Source organism: Geospiza fortis, unplaced genomic scaffold, assembly GCF_000277835.1.
Source record: "Geospiza fortis unplaced genomic scaffold, GeoFor_1.0 scaffold163, whole genome shotgun sequence".
NCBI lineage: Eukaryota > Metazoa > Chordata > Aves > Passeriformes > Thraupidae > Geospiza > Geospiza fortis.
Genome location: NW_005054401.1, coordinates 87,486 through 104,863, shown reverse-complemented (window position 1 = coordinate 104,863; position 17,378 = coordinate 87,486). Strand labels below are relative to the sequence as shown.

The 17,378-nt window shown below is 40.5% G+C and overlaps 1 protein-coding gene across 2 annotated transcripts in view; it reads right to left on the bottom strand.

Annotated features, from left to right (window-relative positions):
* RAI14 (retinoic acid induced 14) overlaps positions 1-17,378 on the bottom strand; it is a 75,696-nt gene that overhangs the window by 27,758 nt on the left and 30,560 nt on the right. For both annotated transcript variants that reach the window (XM_031061134.1, XM_031061135.1), the window contains exon 2: positions 10,001-10,131. In XM_031061134.1, the coding sequence (XP_030916994.1) occupies positions 10,001-10,131 (131 nt within the window). The remainder of the gene's footprint in view (positions 1-10,000; positions 10,132-17,378) is intronic.

Genomic DNA, 17,378 nt, shown 5'->3' with positions numbered 1-17,378 from the left:
CCTCTCTCCCCTTAGCACCAGCCACAGTAAAGTGAAGTGCTGCACACAGCCTGTGTCCTTCTATTTTAATATGAGATGGCATCTGCCCTGCCCCAGTACACACAGAACCCTCTGACAAAAATCCTGCATGCCCCTGCTGTGTTAGCATGTATTTTGGGACAACTGTCAAAAAACCAACAAAACCAAAAAACTCACCACTGAAACCAAAACAATGTAGTTTTCATATAAAGTTTCCATCTTTGCATCATAGCATGAAAAGTCTTGTTTCAATCATACACACCTCAAGCTATAGGACATTAATAAAAGGCAAGCCTCTTTAATGGTTCTTTTCTTACAGAAAAGAAGAAATTGCATCATGCAACAGAGGAGCTGGCAAGCTACAGACTCTGATTGCAGCCTTCAAACTCAGCAAAATATCCACCCAGCTGCTCTTCAGAGAGATTTCTGGGATCCCCAGCAGCTTTATACTTTTCATTCTCAGGCTGTGCTCTAGCAGTTCCATTTTCACATAGAGTTTTCTTTGGCAAACTCTATTACCACATTAACAAACTCCCACTTCAAGTCTGAAATGCATGGACTTTCCTTCCACGTACCATTAATTGTAAACACAAGTGCTCACAATTTAGATTTACCACATAAAGTTTCTTGCACAGTGTCTATTTTAAAATTCCCCAGAAACTAATGTCAGTGAAATGCAACAGAGATTCTGCAAGGAGAAGCTTCATGGCATTCCTAGATGCTGACAGAAAGTCTAAAATTTAGACATACTTTTTTATTTTGGGAGTAGTAAAAAGTAGTAATTTTTTAAAGTAGTACTTTTTAAAAGTAAAAAAAAAAAAAATTGGAGTTGTAGGGTAGAAAAATAGCAAAGTATGACAAACTACGAAGTCTCAGAAAGCATAAAGAGCCCAGAAATCTCTGCAGCAGGCCTGAGCCTCCAAAGCCAAGGAAGGCACACAAGTAGGGAAGATTACTTCTGATAGTTTCTTTAAGACCACATCCCATGTATAAAGTCCAAACAGGTGCTCAGTTACCTTCTCAGTATTCATGCCCAAGGGCAGATCATCTTTTTAGCACAGGGTTAAATCCCTGAGGATGTGCCCAGGTAAAGATGACTTTCTTCCAGAAGCTGGGTAAAACCATCTAGCCATCTTCAGCCCTTTCAAGGCCCAACAGAGCTCAAAGTTAAAATTAAGCCAAAAGATGAGAGCAACAACTACATCCACCAACACAACTCACTTGGTGTTGCTGCCTGTGGGTCAGCAATTGTTGATAATCACCTTGTATATGGAAAGTCATGAACATTAGAGCAATTTAATCCCAAGCCATGTTGGCGTAACAAGAGGCCAGGAAAAGGCTCAAAAGAGTAAGAGCAATTGAGTAAAGGTTAATCTAAACCAAATATTTTTGTAGCATGAAAATCCAGCAAGACTTAAGAACTGCATCTAGTTCTCCAAGAACTGATGAGCAGAAATATCCTTATGAACCTGAGGGATACTGACAAGTGAAAGCTCAGGATATGTTGTACTTGATATTTCTGTACCTTTTAGGCTCATAACACTTCCCATCTCTTCAGATTTGAAGCAACTGTTTGGATGTACTTATTTTTTTATTAAGCTGTACAAAGTGAACTTCTCTTCATGGGATATTTGCAAACCAAGTGCAATAACATGTACTCATAGTAATTACTCTACTTGTAACACATTCAAAGACCACTGGTTAATATGACCGCTTCATATTTTTTTATAAGAAGCTCTTTGGATTATTATGGCAATATACTTATTTTGTATTTCAGAATAACTATACTACTTAAGATTCCATATTTTGGAAGACAACCAGGGGCTGGGCCAAAGGCATGTGCAACAACAGAGCTTTTCTGAATTTCTCAGTTACTTTCCAGCTGCCTTTCAGCAGTTTCCTAACACAGGACCTGTAAAGAACATAGCAGAAAACAGAGTGAAACATAAGTCCAGTAAATAAGCAGCCACCAGCACAGTCTACTGAGATCTCAGTCTGAAGTTAAAAAACAAACTTAAGTAAATTCAACATTTGCACATTGCTCTGTTTCGGCTGTCTGCTCCCCTTCCTAGATTAGAGTACATTTTTAAGCCAGTAACAGCCAGTGGGTATAATTAAAATCTACACATACAGCTCATTTGGTTGCGTAAGTCTTTGAAAAACATGTAAAACAACTGCAGCCCATTATGTAGATATAAATCTGAAAAACAACTGCAGCCTTAACCCTGTCCCCTCCAGCCTTGAAGAGGTTGATTCTGGCCCAACCCAGGAGAGGCACGCTTCCCTCATGGCTCTCCTGCCAGCTCAGATGGGACAAGTGCAAGGAGCAGCCACAGCATTCCCCACGGGAAACTGGGGCGCCGGGTTTTGCCTCCACATGAGCCAAACTGCAGCTGTTTCAACCCAGGCATACAAAAACTCCCAATCATCCAGGCTCTCCTCTGATCCAAGCAACTGACAAACTTGTTGAAAGCCAGCCAGGTCTGGCAAAATCTGGGTATTTGGCAACTCTGCAAATGGAGCTGCATCAACAGGGAATTCCAGTGGCTGCCTGATGTGCTGCAGGAAAGGTTTGGCTGATCCTGCCTGTGAGCAGGAGGTTCACAGGCTACCTAAACACGAGTACAAGGGCCCTTCAGAAGAGGATTTGCTTCCCTCTGAGATGACAGCCCCACTAAAAGACAATGAAATACAAAAGTTCTTAAGAATAGCCATCAGCTGTGTGAAAAAGCACATTTAGAACAGAAGACACAAGCTGGCTCAAGAAACTGCACACTGGTTGTTTTGTCTTTGAACTTTAGATATCATCTGCATGAAGTCCCATACATGTAAGATGCAAAATCCATTGGGATTCTTAATGCTCGGAGAACTTTATATGGAATAGGGAGGTTCTTTTTTAAATACATGGAATTTGTTTGATTTACAACATAGGAAATCACTAAAGAGATAAAGTAAAAAGTTTAGGATCTTTGTAACTGAAACACAACTAAAGATGATTTATTTCTGTCTCTTCAGAAGACGGCCTCTTCTCTTTTTTTTCCCCTAATAACATGAAGGTACAAAAATGCTAAAATATCCTATAAAAATTGCTTTAAAAATGACAGAGCCTGGATGCTGTTGATTTCAAATTCTGTAAAAAGTGTAGGCAAGACCTAAAAACTGGATAATGACATTTTCCAACTCTAGTTGGAAGGGTCAAGTGAGGAGTCAAAACCATCAGAAATGGTCTACACAGTTTCAGTCAAGACCCAGGAAAAAACCACTACCATGAATTCCCCTGCATGGATCTCATTTAAAAGCCTGCATGATTGTCAATGGTGTTTGTAGGCAGCGTGAATTTTTTTCATGTATTGCCATGATTTGATTATGAAATCAAAGTTAAGTATTGCTCCACTGTTGTGGAGATAAAAGCATTCCCTCTCACCATACATTAACAATCAGCTCATACTGAACATAATAGAAAGTTAATTAGCCCAATTTAGTATCCTGGCAGTGGATACATTCATCCAACCATGGCCTAGCATTTCTGAGCATTTGTCTAAAGTTGAAAGTAATTTTTCAGGAAACTTAATATCAACATCTTAATTAAATTATAGCCCTAGCAATGCTGCAGGGCAGGGGAGGGGACAAAAAAACGAACAATCATGATTTAAACCTAAAAAGAACTTCAGAAAATATTTGGAAAGACAAAAGCTTTTACACCCAGATCTCCCATGGAAATAAACTTCACAAGACATTTTGGAATAAAAACCAGATTTCAGCTGTCTCTTGGATAAAGATAAAACAAAGGTTGAGATCCCTGTGGTCTTTCTTACTTTGTCCATGTTCAGAAACCCAGACATTATTGCGACCATCTGGACCATCAGAAATTAAATACCATGATAAATTTTTTTTTTTTTTCTCAGAGATCAAATCGATGTACAGCTCTTAGTAGCCTGACCCTTGCATTTTTGTGCATCTACATGATGCACTTTTACAGTCAATTTCTCTACCTGGGCAGCGATTTCTTCCACATTTCAGCAGCCCAGATGGGTTTCCCTCTACTCTACCAATTGCTCCTTTTCTGTCAGTCCACACACAACCACAGAGTGTTTGTCAACATCCACAAGTCAGTGTAGAGGTAGGGCACGGTTCATTTCTCTCATTCAGCAATATATAAAGCCAGCAGGCTTCATATATAAAGCTCAGCAATCTGTGCTTCAGTGACCACCACTTCTGAGGTAGCTTGAACCCCTTCATAAACTCCCAGAATCTCCTCCTCAGCTGGGGTGTAGCTGGCCTCAAATCCTCTGTATCCCAGACTCCAGAAGCCAAGAGGTCATCCTTGAGTCTTTCCAAGTCCCTTCTGCCCTAGGCCCTAGGAAGGACCACTCTCCCTGGCTGCAGTGTACACAGCACATTCCTCACATCCTGCCCCATTCTGACTGGCCCAAGGGCTTCTGCACAGGCAATCTCCTGCTTAATTTGTTCAAAAACTTCTTGTTGGTCAGGGCCCCATTTGAGATCATTCTTCTTCCATGTCACTTGACAGAGAGGTCTGACAATCTGATTGCGCTCTGGAATATGCATTCTCCAAACCCCACAGTGCCTAGGAAAGTCTGTGCTTCCTTCAACCTAGTTGGCAGGGACATGGCTGCTCTTTTGTTGGCCACACCTACTGGATTCTGACCACTTCTATCCTCCCTTTTTACTCCTAAAATGGAATTTCCTGAGCAGGTCCCTTGACCTTCCTTTGCTCTATGGTCTGCAGGGGAAGTCATGTGACGAGCAGCTGAGACTGACAGGACACCTCACTGCAGTTACAACACCCTCACAACTGGAAGCAAAGGGGCAGGCACTGATCTCTGCTCTGTGGTGACAGTGGCAGGACCCGAGGGAGTGGCCTGAAGTTGTGTCAGGGGAGGTTTAGGCTGGGTATCAGCAAAAGGCTCTTCCCCAGAGGGTGGCTGGGCACTGGAACTGCTCCCCAGGGCAGTGGTCACAGCACCAAGCCTGACAGAATTCAAAATGTCTGGACGATGCTCTCAGGCACATGGTGTGACTCTTGGGGTGTCTGGTGCAGGGACAGGACTTGGACTTTGATGATCTTTGTGGGTTCCATCCAACTCATATTGTTCTATCATTCTATATATTCTTCCAATAGCTTCTTTTAAGGTAAATATTATTACATAGAAGGAAACATTCTCTCTCAAAGGTAATTAAAACATTATCTACTTTTTGAAAAGTGATGTTTTTCATGCCACTTGCTCCCACCTCCTTATTCAGTAAGATCCAAAAGGAAGAAAACAAAAATGAATACTATGTACATAATAAATATCAAGTATTTGCAGTTGGAATATGCTCCAAAATTTATTTTTAGTTCAGCCTCCAAGGCATTAAGAGTCTCTTTCAAATGAAAATACATCTTTTCTATTAACTGCTATTGGCAGTAGTTTTGTGAAAGAGTCCTTAAAGCACAAATTTGCAGAGGTTTCTAAAGCTTTTTTGTACTATTGTTAGAGTAATTTTATTGAACAACAACTGATTCAATTGCAGATTAAAAAAAAATGCACAGAGATCTATTGTTTCACTTAATAGCCAAAAGCATTTAATTTTAGTTTAGTACCTTGCAGAAACATGCAAACATGGCAGTAATGGACTGGCACACTGACAAAATAACTTCAGGACAAGGAAGTGCTACCATTTATACACTGTAAATCCTTTCCAAAATCATTCCCCCACCCCCATCCTTCTACTTCCCCTCAATAATGGCAGTAGCTTCTTAAAATAACAGCCCATTTGAACACTTGATCTTGTGAAAAGTGCAGCACATGAATGAATCCAATCCTATCATTCCCGAAAGTGATCTTTTTGAAAACCTTTTTTTTGTTAGTTTAAGTGGATTTAAATGATCAAGTTCCAAGCTGGAAAGCCACGTTTTTTTGTTTAAGGAAGCTGGACCAAAAGAAAAAACAGCCAACCTATCTGGCCAAGTAAGACTACAATGACAGAGTCAGATTTCTAGATAGGTTCTATTACAACTATGCTTGGCAATAGTCTGTGCTAGGTAAGTGGGAGCAACAATGGGACTGTGTCAACTTATGCCAAAGTGGATTTGCTCCATGGCCTTAAAAGTGATTTATTGTTTATAGAAAGAACTTAGTCAAAGGCAGGATGATGGTGTGGAAAGTCAAGCAAGTCTTAAAAAACTATAATTTCATTACTCTGACAAGGTCTTTTTTAAGTACCTTTTTTCAAAGAGATACTGCTGAGGAGTTAAACCTCCTAATGAGAATTTGTAAATATTATCTCTAAGAAATACCTGCCTTAATAGTAGATACCTTAAATTAAAGAGGTACCTAGACCTCATTATTTTAAGCACCTCCATTTTATTGCATGTCCACAAGTCACAAAATAAAGGACTGAAATGATAGGAATTAAAAAGGACACAAAGAGGAAATTTAGGAGGTAATGTCCAAAACTGAGCCAAAGCTGGAGCACATCATAGCAGGACTCAGTGGGATGATACATCCTGTACACAACAGGACCAATAAAGAATACCCTGAGAGCTGGTCTCTGTTCCTTTCAGTTCAAGCAAGTTATAATAGGAAGCTATCTCATTATAAAATGAAAACTTAAAATTACCTCTCTAAGCACTAAAAATTATCCTCTCCACATTGTGTTTAAAATAATAAACTATATTACTATATCTCAAAAATCTGGACAGCATTGAAAATTTTGTTTGTAGGGTTGTTAACTAAAAGACTAAGAAAGAAAAGTCTTAAAAGAAACATGTCACACCTTAAGGGTACGGACAATGATGGAGCTAACAAACCTGTATTGCAATGTGTAATTGTTTCTCCTTTTTGCTTTCAAGCACATTCCAAAGTCTTTAATCACATTATGCTGTCTGTTACATAATTGAATCCACCATGTTCTTCTGGTTAATCAGCTTCATCCTAACTAAGTAAACAAACACATCAATATGTACTCACAGGGATCAATAGAACACTCATCCAAAGAGCTCCCTTCCCACATGGCCCTGCAGACAACTTTCTAAAACGTAACCAGCAAAACCACATGAGCTTTGTGAGGTTCAACAAGGCCAAGTGATGGTCCTGCACCTGGGTCAGGGCAAACCCAAGCACAAACACAGGCTGGGCATGAACAGACCCAGAACAGCCCTGCCCAGAAGGACGTGGGGGTGCTGGTGGGTGAGAGGCTGGACATGACCTGACAATGTCAGCTGACAGAAATCATATCCTGCTCTGCATCCAAATAATTCTGTGGACAGCAGGTCAAGGAAGGTGGTTCTGCCTCTCTACTCTGCCCTCATGAGAGGGAGCACTGGCCCATGCCATGTCCCTCCAGGCTGTAGACAGGAGTGCTGTGCAGGACAGTGACAAGTGCTCTGCACAAGTCCAGGCAGATGATGTTGTTGCTCTTCCCTCATGCACCACAGCTGCGACCCCACTGCAGAAGGCCAATAAATTTGTCAGCCATTATTTGCCTTTTTTGAAGCCATGGTGGCTGTCACCAATCACTGCCTTATTTTCCATGTGCAAGGCTCATGAGAGGAGGCTCTGGGGAGACCCTGGAGCACCAGTACCTAAGACAGAACCCACAATAAAGCTGGATAGAGACCTTTTACAAGGGTATATAGAGATAGGACAAAGTGAATGGCTTCAAACTGAAAAAGGGTGGATTTAAATGAGATAATAAGAAATCCTTTACTGTGAAAGAGGTGAGGGACTGTAAGAGGTTGAGCAGAGAGGTTGTGGAATAACCATGCCTGAAGTGTTCAAGACTAGGTTGGATTGGGCTTTGAGCAACGTGGCCATGTGTGGGTGTCCCTGCCCATGGCAGGGGGATTGGAATGAGATGATCTTTAAGATCTCTTCTAATCCAAACCATTCTGTGATTCTGTGAAATCTGAGCACAAGGGTGGACAGCTCTGCCAAAAAGCCCTGTGCAGATTGCGATTTCCCAGCACGAGTTGCTGATGTTACAGGTGAGGTAGCCAACAAACCAGCACCATGCTCTTGCAGCACACCAACAGACCTCAGTGCTGGGCTGCAGAAGGGTCTCTAAGCAGAGATTCTGAGGCTAGGCAAAAACAGCTGTGTCAGGCACCCAGGCACATGGCAGGAATGAAGCGATGGCATCATGCAAATGTAGGAGATGCTGCAGAAATGATGGCTGAACTCCATTTTGTACACACCAAAAAAATACTCTGGAGTGATAAAAACACAGACAAGACACAGCCCAATAGCAACAAGACATGCTGGAGAACACTTCTGGGCCACCTTTGGTAGGTATGTCTCTCCAGGTTAGTGTCATTGCTCCCACATCTGTCAGTCCCTATCTTTCAAAATGTAGACAGAAATAACCTGAGCAGGTCTGCTAAATTTCCCAAAGCACTGGAAACAGAATGAGACTTGACATGCTGTATTTCTGCATCACAGCAACACTGCTTTTCTTTCTTCTCTCTCAAGCTGCCTTTTAAACCACAACACAGAAAAAAATTTTAAAAGTAAATGACAGTCAAATGAGCACACAGAACAAGAAGCAGCAGAGATCTTTATAGCACTAACTCACATTTGCTCCAAGCAACTGAAAGAAGTATTTGCAACTGCATTATTAGTAACACCATCATTCATATAAATATATGCCTACTGACTTAGTAGCTGCAGTCAAAGAATGAAAATGGGAATTTTTTTATTGTAACCATGTAAAGCTCAAAAATTGTCGCACCAATACCTAGCTACATTCTTAGAGTTAAGAGATACTGATAAATTCAGTCTTGGGTGGTTCCCTAGGAAAATCCATAGTATCAATTTATACATGAAACTTGCAAATTAGGTGTTACACTGAATACACTGTATAGAGAGTGCAGTTTAAGAAGCTCTTAAGAACTGAGGTCTGAAGTTACGTTGATTGTAAAAACCATGAAATGCTAAATACAGCTGTAATTCTGAAGATTCAATGGCCAAAAGAAAAACATATGTGTGCAAATTTTAAAAATTAAAAACCTATTAAGTATGAAGGAGAAAGCCTGCTTGACGTAATTGATGACTTGGACTTCTGCAGTAAGAAACTGCAGGTTATTATGAGTCAATCCATCACTCAGTTCCCTCAGATGCAGAGCAGAAATAGAGCAGATGTAGGAAATTGAACCAGACCAAGAAAGAAGCAGAGTATGACTCAATATATATAATCCAGAGGTAATTTATCAGAACTTAGAGCTTGGTATAAACTGCTTTGTGCTGCCCTTCCAAGTCCTTTTTTGCCCACATCTATCCAGAATTTTATCAAGGTTTTTGTTCTGACACAGGATGCCTATTTCTCACTTATCCACCAAATCACCTTTCTGTGCCATACTGAGAAGACTGCAAGGATAGTAATCTTTTGGCTGTACTTTTCTTAGTGAAATCTTTTATCTTCCACAATTCAGAATGTTTGTGGGCGAACAAGAAGAACAACAGAAGATATATATGAAATATATATCAAAAGGAATCTCGTTTACACAAAACTTTCATTAGCACACTTCAATCAAAACAAGGAACTCTTAGCAAATCCTTAGCATCTGCAAGATTTTAAAACTCTTTCAACATAGTTTCAGTTCAGTCAAACCCATTAGCATGAAAATATATCTTAATTTCTGTCCTATTAATGTCCCTGGGAAAAAATATCCTCAAAGATTAATATCTTTTGGAGTCTGTAATCTGCAGTGTGCCATGAAATTTGAAAACACCATGTCCTAAAAGAATCCCACTCTACCCAGTAGTTTATTAACCTTCAAGTTACCTCATGGGGTTTATGATTCTGAAATGGCATTTTAAAGGTAGAATCAAAAAATCAAGACTTGCAGAATGCATTGTGTTTCAGAAGAAAAAGAAACCTTCATTTTCAGGATAGTATCTGGTTTTTAAATCACAGAAGTGGCAAACTTCTAGGGCTGGGGTTTTCCACAAGTTAAATCACAAGTTTTGGTAGGACTTACGCAGTTTTGCCCTCACTGTCTTGTTTGGTGGCACTGGCTCCCTTTTTTCCCAGCAGTGAAGCCACTTTCTCGGGGTCTCCATTCTCCACCGCCTGCAGCAGCCGATCATCATTCTTATTCCACTCGTTGGTCTGAGCAAAAGGAAAAGGAGAAATATTATCAGTACCAGCTTCATGAACAGGCTCTCCTGAAGGATCCTGCATGCATTTATCACCACTGAAAGCTTAAACAAAAGCCCAACCCAAAGAAATGGCACAGACAAAGCCGCATAAAAGTAATCTGCAAGCTGTGCAGCAGAGGTTCCCAAGGATTTGATGGCTTAAGCCAGGGCCTAAGCGATGACTGAAGATGAACTGTAACTTGGAAACTCTGTAGATGAGAAGTGCAGGGAAAAAAAACCCCCGTATTTTCTTACTGCATTTTCAAACATTCTTCTTTATTTTTCCAGTCCTGGTTTCTATTTCAGAGCTGTACCGGCCCCATTGGACCTTCAGTACATACATCACATGGATAAGCAATGAGGAGCCCCACCCTAACAACCCAAACCAGCCAAAACTTTCCATATTAAAGGCCTTTCCCAGCTCGCATTTTGTAGAGGCTAATGGATTAAGAGACTGCCCTTTGCAGACTGCAGCTAGCTTTATTGAGTTTTTTATCCTGTGTTGGTCTTTAAAACAAACAAACAAACCACTCACACAGTGCTACTGAAAGAAAAGAAAACCACCCTATTTTCAGATCTTTCCAAACCTAATCCACTAAATCTTTTTGATCTCTCTCAGCAGGTGAATCAAGAACAGGACATGACTTCCCATCTTGATGACTCTCCCTCCTCCTCTGAATGGTCTGAATAGGACAATGACCTATTTCCTCTAGAAGACTTCCAAGTAGAATTGCAAGATCCTAAGAAAACAGAGGACAGTAAACCTTCTGTATTCCATGTGATCACAGCAAAATGAGCTCTGGAAAAGGAGTTGAAAGTTGCACACAACTGGACTAACAACAGCGTTCAGTCTCCAAGAAAAACAATCTGGTGCAGTTAAAAGCTGTGTTTGAAGCAGTGTTAGCACCCAGCTACACTCAGGAGAGTTAACTACAACAGCTGTGGCTTTCTCTTTGACATCAGTCAGCTCATCTCCAGCATGACTGCCCACTCATGAGCACTTGATTTGTACACATCTACTGGAATTACTGAATTCATGTTACTACCTTGAGAAATATTTAATAAAAACCAATAAACACACACACATGCACCCCCAACACCTTGTCCTGACGCTCTATAGAGACTTTCTTCCTTTGACGTTTCTCTGTCTGGGCTTGAGAGGAAAAGCGTATGATGTGCACACTTACATGAACTAACCCCACAGGCTGTTCACACCCTGAAAAACAGGAGGAACAGGAGGAAAGTGTTCCAGGTTAAAAGTCATTTAAAAAACAAATTAAAAGAACTGTTAGGGAGAGTATGGGCAGGAGAGCAGATAAGTTGGGAGAACACGACCTGGAACCAAGAGTATGAATGGCGGCTTTGACAAAGGAAGTGGCATGCAGACAGAGCAACTGCACTCGGTTATGGCAGTGAATGACTGCCATGGTGGGTCAGTGCACATCCAGCAGGTTATAGTCTTTATTCCTATGACACTGCAATAAATTTCTATAGACTCTGGAGCACTAATTACATCAGCAAAAAAAATTGTTTCTCTAAGCAATATTTAGACTCCATGACAATGAGTGGCCAGCCAAGCAGCAGGCTCCACCCAAAATGAGACTCATTGCCTATTCTGCATTTGGGGAATTTCATGCTTTAAAGGCAGCCTGTTATTAAAAGCAGATGTTTAAAAAAATGTATCTCACTTGTAAATAAAAAACTTTAAAGTTAACACACTTTATTTGACCATACGTCTTTTGTTTCAGAGTTTGACCATTCTGAGCTTTTTTATTATTCAGTCACGTAAGATATTTAAATACTGGCTATTTGATGAATCAACCTTCATCTACACACACGTCCAATGCAATACTACCTGAAATTACCAATTTACTTTCAAAACATGAAAGTGAATAAACTACAGGAAAATGTTAAGATCAAGGCCAGCTGAAAATCCTTGGCAGAACAGCTTTCAGAAGCACATTCAGCTTTAGAGTACAAAATGGCCACATCTTCAAGAAGCAGTTTCGTGAATTTCCTTCAATAGCCAGCTATTAAATTGAAGCATTATTGACATATAATCCAATATTCAGTGTTTTGGTACAAGCAAGTAAGCACACAATTACTGACTCCCATATTTAAGAAATAACTAAGATAAAGTGTCAATTTCCCCTTTGAGAAGCTTCTGTGGTAACTGTATTCATCTATAATTATACTATCATTAAAATCCCAGACCAAATAGGAATGAACACAGCTGTGTCCCAAATTACCCTTCAGTATTTATGTAGTGTAGAAGCTGCACTGAGGAGATACTCAGATATTGAATGGAGAACCCTGGAGTATTTTGAAAGTGATTCTGATGATGCAAAACAATGTTCATGCTAACAGTAAACCATTTTATTACATATGGAATCACTCTTTTACAAGACCAGATTCTCTAACTTGTCTTTACTGTAGTATTCAACCATTTCCTTATCCTAAAATAAACACTCACACACAAACATAATTAAGGAAAGACTTAATGAGGCCTCAACTAAAAACTAAAAACTGTTGCCTACTAATCTGTACAGCTAAAAGATTCCCTCATACCTGAGAAATACGTAGAACTGAACTTGGAGAAGCCATTAAGTGACCCTGAAAACATAATCAGTAGTGTCAGATGTGTCTCAGTGTCAAGGAAAGGCTATAAATGTACCTTTCTTTGTTTTTCACACAGAGCTGGAGAATTAATTCCTTTTCCTGCTTAGAGGAACATGGTAGAGGCTGGTGGCTAGGCTAGATCTGTGTTTGGCCGTCATTTTAGATTCCTATTTTCAGTTCTATATCTAATTAGTGTTTCTTCTTTCAAACACTGTGACTCAAGATACGTTAAAGGAATGAGCAATTTTAGAGATTGCCACATACCTAAATCCACTTATATTTGTTCTTGTAATTGCATGTTTAATATCCATTACACTAGTGTACCTGAAATTTAGTTTTGCTCCTGGAAAACAACAGAATACATGCAATTTCTCTTTATCATCACGCAGCAGAGTTATGCTTATTTATATGCTTATAAACTAAAATATCTGTGTCCTACCCAAGATGTTTAAAAGCCATCACACTCTATTGCTCACACAAAGTTGTTGATCTTTTCATTAAAGCAATAAAGATTCCACTCTAAGGCATCAGTAAAGTGCCATCATTGTAATTGTAGATGAAATGTCAATTTTATGCAAGCTACAAAAAACTATTTACAGACCTTGTTTTATTTTTGAAATTAAATTATACACAACTCTGTTCACACAGAAGAAACAGGCATCAATTGTTGTTCAAATGTTCCTCTGATGGGATCAAACTGGTTTTTTTCTTCCCCATCATGCTCAAAGACCAACTATGCATTTCAAAAGTTAAAGGTACAGCTAATAAAATAAATGGCACAACATAGACTCTCAAAAAGCCATTTCAATATAGGATCATAGCCCTACTGTCCATTTCTTCAGAGGAAGAAAACTCTCAAAGGACAGAGAATACATATGACACCCAGAAAGACACTGTACCCAGGATTTGGCAAGAAAGCATGAGATATTTAAGTCAGGAGGGGTCTTAAAGTGCCTCATGCAATCAAATATTGCACAGGCACTGCTGTCCATAGCAGATCAGAAAACCCAGATTTCTGAAGAGGCAGTAACTGCTGGATTACATTACATTTCTGGAATCTCTTGTATTATTAGCCTGGTTTTGACCCCACAAGTCACACATCATCAAGTATACACCAAAGACTTAGGAGGTAACTTCTGCTGGGATGATGCAAAACATGGGTACTCCCTGTTACTGTTCACTGTAGAAGCCACCTTGAACTGACACCCATCATGCAGCACCAGCATTTGTCTATCCTGGAAAACATGCACATGGGAGATGCTCTCTTCTGCCAGTAGTACAGGATGGCCAGCTTCACAAACCCACTGCATTTCGTCCACCGCAGTCCCCAAACTTTCCCTTTTCCAAGCTGTCCAGACATTTCTGCCGCCCCTTCTTCAGCTCTGCACCACATACTGCCCCCTCTTATCTAAAGATTCCTCACTTGCCTTGCTTTCAGATCTCACCCAAATAGCATGGCACCAGCCACTACACAGCCCTTGGGGACTTCAGTTCTTTTATACCACTCACTCAGGTAACACAAAAGAGGGTTTTCTTTTATGCCAGAGAAGTCTCCACATTCTGAGCCAACGTACGCAGACCACTTCAAACTCAAGGCTAGCACAAAATAGCAGCACAGTCTTCAGGAATATATTGACTATAGCACAAGAGCAACAAAACCAATGGCTAAGCACGTACTTTTCATCACCAATAAAGCTGGGGGGTTCTTTTGTTTTATTTGGAGATAGTTTTTGCTTGTTTTATGGTAAGACTGCTGCAAATACACAAGTTAGTCAACTGAGTATGGAGCATTCTAGTAAAAAAATCCCATACCTGAGTATCTCAGCTTAAAGATAAACACGTATGTGTAATGAATTTGGAAGACTCTTATCCCAGAAAAGACTGCACATGAGAGTTCTCTTCACCTCCACCCTAAACACACCCCCCCCCCACTCCTGTAGGCCACAAGCCAAACAGTTACCATCAACAGCCTTCCTTCAAACAATTAATATTTTGCAATAACAATGGCTTGTGAACACATGCAAAATTAATGAAACACATATTTCAGCTTCACAGACCGCAGCCATTGCCCCACTCAGTACTTCTTCAGGTTTGGGGGAGGGGGAAGAGTTAGTCTGTTGTTTGTTTGGGTTTTTTTAAATGTGTATAGTGTTCAGTATAGGTAGCAATAATGAGTATTACATATGCAGAGACAAAGTAATGTGATCAAAGCTCAAGATGTGCAAGTTTTTGGATAAAATAGGTGTTTTTCCTAGTAATGTGCAGGGGATCAGATAATCTGTCATTCCTAATAAATGCTAAGATACAACAATGACAGCTGAAAGGATGGCATGCTAAAATTCAAACATCTGGTAGCATTGAACATCCCTCTCAAGCATGCCTTTTATTCTTGATTTTTAGCTTTCAGATGGAAAGGTGTGCTGTAGGGCCTCACTCAGAAGCACCTCCCTGGTAATAGTTCAGTGTTTTTCATACTGATACCCTCATGAACCCAAGAAAGGAGCTGGCATCCACGCTTAGGATGCAAAGCCACTCCTGCACAGGGCACTGTGTGGCTGGTGTTAATGAAGTGAGGCTGAGAACTTGACTGACTTGATCTACACCACCAGTTTATGACCAGTACTTAAAAAAGGCAATGCTCAAGCTAAAGCAGAGTGCCCACACCACCTCCAGTGATCACCATCAGCATAACCTCTCAAAACATGGCTCCATCACAAGCTTTGTCAGCAGTTACCAACAGCAACTGCACTGGCAGCTGTTGAGTCTCCTGTAAGCCCTCTCTGTGCACAATTTATTTCCAATTTTATCACTGCAAGATACTAATAAAGAACTTATCATAGCTGTGGGACTGAAACCATGCAGTAGAAGTCCTTCATATTTGGGATCACACATAGTGTATTGGCAAGTTGACAGATTTCGAGTCCAAAGAGAAACCTTCATATTGAAGCCTATTTTCTTATAGAGTTAAAGCTTGCCCTAGCTGTTTTATACATTGTTTTCTCTGTCACAAAGTGAACAATTTCCTTTCCAGAAGAGAAGCTGAGGAATCAAAACATGTTCAAAAAAGGTAGCTATTCATTGTTTCATCACCACTATATCAGGATATTAAGCCTCAATTGTCTAAGATTACCAGCAATATCATGCAAGAAGTAACGTATAACAAGAGGTGATAGTTCTACTTAGCACTTGTACAACGTTTTCCATGAGCAAATACCTGAGCAAACATTAACTGGCAACAACTCAGTTTCTTTATCTTTGGCATGCAGCCTACAGGAGATGATTTAAGTGACCTTGCATTGTTGCAAACCTACTGGAGACAGAGTTATGTTATCTCCACTGAAATCAGAACTGCAGGGAAGCTGAGTAGCAAATTGAAATTCCTGATAATTTCGAACTCAGCAACTCAGTGTCTGAAAAGGAAAGGAATACTTAAAGACTGGCGTCACAAACAAATGCATGGCAAAGACACTGAACACCGCTGCATCACAAGGTCATCCACAAAAGTCCACATGTGCAGGACTTCCCAAGAGAGTTTTAAAAACAAGAACAATCTTATTGTACTAAATGCATTCACTAAACAAAACATCCCTTGAAGTTAAAACAACAGATGACAGTTTTTCTCAAAAGAATGGCTTATCTGTAAACACTATAACCTAGGAGCCAGTGGTATGTAGGTAAGGAGCTTACACCTTTCCTGGCCTTCCCATCTGTAATTTAGAGATTGTATTTGCCAGCAGCAAGCTTGGGTGGTGGGTGTGGAAATCTCACTTGCAGAAGGGCAGGATGTTGTTGACCTTATCAGCAACAGCTTATTCCAGTCTGCAGCAGCTTCTCCCAGGACATCCAGAGCTCAGCAGATGCTGGCAGCTGCTGCCTCCCAGGCTCCTTTCAATTGCTGCCACTCCCAAAGCCCGCCCTGGGCAAAGGCACAGTTCAGTGGCACTGCAAGCTGACCTCTGCTACACCGCACCGACCGAGGCAGCACCCTGAAAGGCCATGCCAAAAGATGCTGTGCTCATTAACTTCACCACAAGTAAGGTCTAGACCTCTAATTAAGTTGTCAGAAAAGCAAAGCGTGACAACGGCTTTCAAAGTATTCGCAGTGATACTATCTAAATGTCACTAATTGCTACAACCCAGTCTTCTCCAACTTCACTTGACCGTCCATGCTGCCTGTTGCCATCAGTCACCTGATGGCTAATGATGGCTAATAACACTAATTATATTTACATAGGAAGATGAAACATTTGCAGCTCACAAGATTACACATGCCATTCCTTAAAGGTGGAAATGGCAGCAATGAAGTAACCTGTGCACATTTTACAACCAGAATCATCAGTCCATTGCCCTCCTCTTGCTTCTTGCTATGGTGCCTAGCTGGGGTAACTGGCCATGTGAATTGCATGAGGTCTGTTTGATACTGGAGGCTGTACTTGTCTCAGACCATGAATTCCATTTGAATCAGGAATAAAAACACGACAGGGAAGGCAGGAAGCAGTTGGAGTGAATGGACAAGGAATGCTAACAAAAGACTAACGGGCAGATTGTCAGTAAACCTTGATAATTACCCATTCACTGGGTAGCTTCTGCAGATAAAGA